This window comes from Clinocottus analis, unplaced genomic scaffold (genome assembly GCF_023055335.1).
Source record: "Clinocottus analis isolate CAN_PGR_092001 unplaced genomic scaffold, fCliAna1.0.p SCAF_20, whole genome shotgun sequence".
Lineage (NCBI taxonomy): Eukaryota > Metazoa > Chordata > Actinopteri > Perciformes > Cottidae > Clinocottus > Clinocottus analis.
The window spans coordinates 6,630,904-6,636,903 of NW_027175932.1; the positions used below are offsets into that span (position 1 = coordinate 6,630,904).

At 42.9% G+C, this 6,000-nt stretch overlaps 1 protein-coding gene across 5 annotated transcripts in view; it reads right to left on the reverse strand.

The window, feature by feature from the left end:
* Positions 1-6,000, reverse strand: part of cacna1c (calcium channel, voltage-dependent, L type, alpha 1C subunit) — a 174,273-nt gene that overhangs the window by 18,132 nt on the left and 150,141 nt on the right. For 4 of the 5 annotated variants that reach the window (XM_068587063.1, XM_068587061.1, XM_068587060.1 and 1 more), the window contains 7 exons: positions 4,542-4,679; positions 3,066-3,131; positions 2,610-2,701; positions 1,253-1,415; positions 857-984; positions 655-751; positions 141-243 (listed from right to left, as the gene is read on the reverse strand). In XM_068587063.1, the coding sequence (XP_068443164.1) occupies positions 141-243; positions 655-751; positions 857-984; positions 1,253-1,415; positions 2,610-2,701; positions 3,066-3,131; positions 4,542-4,679 (787 nt within the window). The remainder of the gene's footprint in view (positions 1-140; positions 244-654; positions 752-856; positions 985-1,252; positions 1,416-2,609; positions 2,702-3,065; positions 3,132-4,541; positions 4,680-6,000) is intronic. The other variant, XM_068587062.1, reaches the window with a different exon arrangement.

The following is a 6,000-nucleotide window of genomic DNA, read 5'->3' on the forward strand; positions in this document are numbered from 1 at the left end:
GAAAAACAGTGACTTAACAAGATGGTAATAAATTGAATTCCCATCATATGCGCTACATCTTGATAGATGTCAATGTCCCCAGCTTTGCACATGTGTGTATCTTTTGCCTGTACAAGTGCATTGATGTGTGTGACTGTTACCATCTGTCTTGATCCTGAGTGCGGTTCTGACCAGGGCAAACAGCGTGGCGTTGAACATCACCGTTCCGTCGCTGTTCAGAGGCATGTTCATCGACACCAGGCGCTGCATGAGGGGGAACGTTTTGTTTGCTCATGCAAAGTTCCAAACATAAACAGGTACATTTACTGTGTGTAAACTGCCAGCATCTATTGGCAGCTGACTCACGTTTGTTGAAATGAAGCCGACAGTGGTTTGACACTATGGTCACTATTCATTTTCCTTTAGAGAGACGTGAATGTCTAAATATCTAAAATATTTTCTCTGTACGATCTGTTGTCAATGTGCCAGTTGAGTCACTGTGGAAGGTGTTATGAGCTGTCAATGTGTCATCACATTGATACCACAGATGTATTAATATTTATCACACCTGGCAAATAGAGTGGTTTTAAATCCACCCAAAATTAGAAGTGGAATTAATTTTGATTTACTTGATTTCCTGCAGCCCGATCAAATTTTTTGTAAATGTAGCCGTACCTTGCAGGCTACTCTGTGTGGACAGAGCTTTCCAAAGCCGAGTGGGGGCTGGATTCTTCGCAGCAGAGTCACCACATCCAGGTGCTTTATTCTCCCTCTGGAAACAGCGCAGAGGTCGCATCATAGTAACTCTCCACACAATCTCTGCATACTGACTGGTGAGTTATTTGTTGGCTATGTATTAATTATCTGCTAAACTTACTTAGCCTCTGGGTCATATTCAGCCCAGATCCTCTTGAATTCGTCAAGATGATGCGGCCCCAGGATTGACCAATCACGTGTCAGGTAGTCAAAGTTGTCCATGATGACGGCCACAAACAGGTTGATGATCTGGAGATAACCAGGACTCAGTCAGAAACGACATTAACAAAATATATAGACGATTGTCTGTGTGAAATCATAACTGTGAATCGATTTGAAATCTATTGAATTTCAAATGTAGCAAGATCTATAAACTATTTGATAAGACTCTCTAATTTTCTGGAAGTGTCTGCTTTTTTTCCCCCCTCTTCTCTAACTGTAATTGATTCCAGTGTCAAATACCGGCTGTTTAAATAAGTAGCACGTTGAAGATGAAAATCTTTCCGGCTGCACTCACCAGAAAGGCACAGAGCATGTAGAAGCTGACAAAGTAAATGATGGCAAACTGGCTGCCACAGTCCTCGTAGGCCAAGTTGCTCTCATTGGTCGATCCCTTCTCACACGGCCGATCGGGCGAGCACGCCAGCATGATCTCCTGCCATGCCTCACCTGTTGCACATCTGATAGATAGACATGCATGCACACACGCACGCACGCACACACAAATATACACACACGTTGACGCAGATACGCATGCAAAGATACGATACAAATACATTAGAAATACACATACATGCATCGAGTCACATGTGTATTTATGCATCAGCGCACACAGACGCATGGATGTGTGCGTGTATGCATACAAGCATAAAGAAACACACGTACACACACACACACACACACACACACACACACACACACAGTGACCAACACAGAGAGAGGCAGACACATAAACACAAACACATAATAAGCACAAGTGTTAGATTCACAATAAAGAGCAAAAGGCATGTTTTATTGTCATGTTGTCCAAACTACAACTGCCTTCCATTCTGAATACTTCAGAACATTTCTAACTCTGCAGTTTGGATCATTTTCAGCGAACTCCACTGTTATTCATCAAGTACGGTATTAGCAATATGAAGAATCCAAGCATCCTGCCTTCTCTAAATTGAAGCCCATTGCTATAGTTTATTCCATGAAGGGGTCAATGCGAACAAATAGAATAGATGATTTTATGGCAAACAAAAAAAAATGCTGCCAAACTATACGACACTTTATCATATCTGATCTATCCTGTCAGTTTCTGTGTTTTTTGACCCCTGCATGGAATCTTACCCTCATCGTAACCACACAGGACCGAGAGGTTACTGAGACCGGATCCAGGCAGCTCCAATGTATTATCAGTAGAGTCCCCTGAGTGTCGTCCTCAGTGGACCAGAAATCTTTGCAATTAAATCAGTCAAGTTTAGACCAATTATCAGCTAACGACTAAGCACACAGGTGTACAATTATGATTTTAGATGCTGTTAAAGTTGCTGTCGTTGTCAGCTGCGTATTGTCAGCATAATATTCTCAGATATCCTGGCATTTAATTAACCAGCTGCTATCATAAAATAAAGTGATATCTAATGCAATCTAATGAAAACAGGAAAACATGAAAATATAGATGTTTTTCAGAGTAAATGGAAAGTTATTGTTGTTACAGGAAGTAATGACAAAGGTAGAAGAAGAGCAGAAGGACCATGTTGACAGAAGAGATGACATTGATTTTGAAACAATGAACTAAAGTGCAGATATTAAGAGAAGAGGCAGGAAGATGAGGGACAAGAAGGGGGAAGAGGACAAACGATGAGGAGCATAGTCATCTTCCTCACCTGAAGAGCAGCAGCACCGCCTGAGGGAACGTCTGGAAATTGTTGTTCCTGTTGATCTGCGTGTGGTCCCGCAGCGCTATTTTACCAAACATCTGCACAGGAGGGGTAAGGAAGTAGTCACAGCACACAGGATATGACGTCAGCATTGACAGGAAGAAGTGATCGCGCTCTGGGATATTCACAACAAGAGGCCGCTGTCCCTCTCATCCTCATCACCATCATTGGTACAAACAACTCAACAGGAGACACAGGAGGACAGGCGAGAGGAAGAGGAGGGACATAGACTAGCAACAGCTAGAGGCGGAAGAGAAGTGGAGGAGAGAGGGACGACGTGACCGAGAAGCTACTCTGGATGACAAGACTCCAGGAGGACAGACACAGGATGGAGGCCAGCTGGAGGAGAGAGGAGAAAACACAACAGAGGAAGGAAAACAAGGTGACGAGACCACAGCTTACCTGCATGCCGATGACAGCGTATATGAAGAATAGCATCACTATAAGCAGAGCTACGTAGGGCAGAGCCTAAAGAGGAGAGAGACACTTTAGTAACACGTTGTGGACAGTATTATCCTGCACCAGGGCTGTAGTCCATTCACTCCCACGTAGTTATAACACATCCAATTAGTCTACAACAGATTTAGGAAATTCTAGTGAAAAAGGGTTGATCAACTTCACATGAGTTTCTTTATTTTTCAAATTAGCAGTTGCAATATAAAAGAAAGTGGTACTTTAAGAAGTGGAAGTGAACTGAGCTGCAGCCCCGCGTGGCACAACACCAAAACAATCCAGGACAAATCATCTGACTTCGAAGTGAAAAACCTCGGTAAAATACAAACTGCTCTCTGAGTTGAACCAGGAGACCAGTCCCAACGTAGAGTACATGAACCAAACGCCTTCTATAGGCACACACTGTGTGTGGAGGAACTGAGCTCCTGGCTAACATTACCCCCGTGACTGGGAGGGCAGGGCCAAATCATGACGTATCAATGAAAAAGTGAAACTTTGATTAAGTGTCAATATGCAACCCACTGATAATTCAATGAGGCTACATTTAAAGTTAGCTTAATTGTGTTAAAAACATGAATATATTCAAATCACACTGCGAGTCTGGTTTTTGCTGTATCGCCAATGTTTCAAATTTCCATGACATGAAGTGGCCCGTCTCAATTGACACGAGAGAGAGAACAGATTATTTTAATTTCCCCAAAACTCTCTATCAAATGATTTCATTTTTTGGTGGAGTGCTTCGTTACACTTGGCTACTGCTTAACCCGCCTACAGGGAATGGTGAGCTTCCAGGGGTTAGTAGTAAGGTGTTGGGGGGGAAAAGGGAGGAGAAGAAGAAGTTAGGAAGAAGAGATGAGTAGAAAAGCGAAGAAAATAGATTGCTGGTTAAGGTTTTTATGTTCCTGGCCTATTCCCAGATTCATCCCTCCCTGCCTCTGCAACAAGACTCCTAAACCTCCTCTCCGTTACCTCACACCATCCCTCTTTCTTTTCCTCTTTTCCCATCTAGAGTAAACTGTCAGACGTCCCACCCTTGTGATTTGTTGCAAAAAAGAGGAGGTGGAGACGAGGAGGGAGGAGGCAAGGAAAGGAGAGGCGGCTTGTGAGACTCCACCAGGCTGGATTTACACAAGAACACGGATATTTTAGCCCCATGTGACTTAGATCTGACTTTACAAGATGATTTGCACAGAATTATTAACATTACATGAGATAATCACCTTGTTGCCACGATATGACAAGTCTGGATGACAATCAGTACTAAACTCTCTGCGCTGAAAAGTGTAGTTAAAAGAGTACTATAGCCTCAAAAAAGGGCTCCAATCTGGTTCACATTGGGGTTAAAACTCCACTTTTGCTGCACCTTTCAATCCTGTGTAAACCCAACCCCCTGCTCTAGCATGTTGTGTCCGGTTCTCCCCTCACTTGGAAGGATTTGATGAAGGTCCACAGCAGGGTCCGAATCCCTTCCCCGCGAGACAGCAGCTTCACCAGCCTCATCACGCGGAACAGCCGGAAGAAGGTGATGGAGATCCTGGCGTTCTCTTCAGAGTTCTGCAGTCCCTTTTGGTGGGGTTTGGTGTTTTTTTTTAGAAAAAACACAGGACGCATGGGAACACATGCAGATAGGTAAGGGAGGGAAACACACGCACACACGTACACACACACACACACACATATTGGTAAAGATGAACATACACACACAAGACATATGCAGAAATGCAGACGTACAAGTAACATTCATATACATAGTCCCACCCACATGTGGATGTAAATATGTATAACACACACGCAAACACATACACACACACACACGCACACACACACACACACACACACACACACACACACACACCGAGTTAATAAATGGAAATCCGCGTCCTACAAAATCCCATCAAAATCAACTGACAAATGAGATCTGGGAGAGAGTCGGGCAATCACGCTCATTTTTCTGGTTTCATGGAAAAATCAAATGGCAACAAAGAGATTCATAATCTCCCTTTCAGCTCCCTAAATACACCTGCTGTTACCTATCTTCATGTAATAGACACAGCCAACTGTGCAACAATTACAACTCACCGTTGTTTTGCAGTCTTTAAAGGCTCCTTACTGAAGCATCAAAACTAAAAACACATCCATCAGTCAATACTGATATGACTGCTTCTGGCATTCAGCTGGTACTTCCACCTCGCCTCAGTAATGCCATAATTAAAGGGAAGAACACACTCTTGGGTGTTGTTTCTATATCTATTACAGGTTAATCCAGCCTTGAAATGACATTTGACAAGCAAGCGCTAAAATACGTTTTGAGCCCGTGAAGTAAATCATCTTGCGAAGCTGAAAGATTTGATTACTCTGCAGACTTAAAGCTGAAGAACGGAGATCAGGCTGGAGAGATTTCCATTGATAAAGTCAAGCGAGTTCATAAATCACTGATAACAATTCACAACAGATACAGTACAATAATCCTACTAGGATGTTATTTCACGCTTGCAATCCTTATATTTGCAGCATCTATCAATTTTTTTCTTGATCTTAAAAAGTTGCAGTTTACTCAACACATTTCTCCTCTGAAGTATAAGCTTGAGAGGTGCTGTAGCTTTCTAACTGTCCATTGTCCCAAACTCATCCACAGGAAATAACTCTGTGATGAAATATTCAGCCGTCTCGCTGAGTGCTATTCTAATACGGATTCAGTTATTCATGGCGCTGCTGCTCATTCTCAGGGAGAAAAAGGCAACATCAGGATTTGTGTAAAGCATTACGCAGTGAATACATCAACTGAGGACCCGCGATATCATTCAAACTATACTCCAAACAGCAGATGGATCAGGTGAAGCCAAAGCTAACGTTCATTCAACGATCGAATCGTCAGCAACCAACG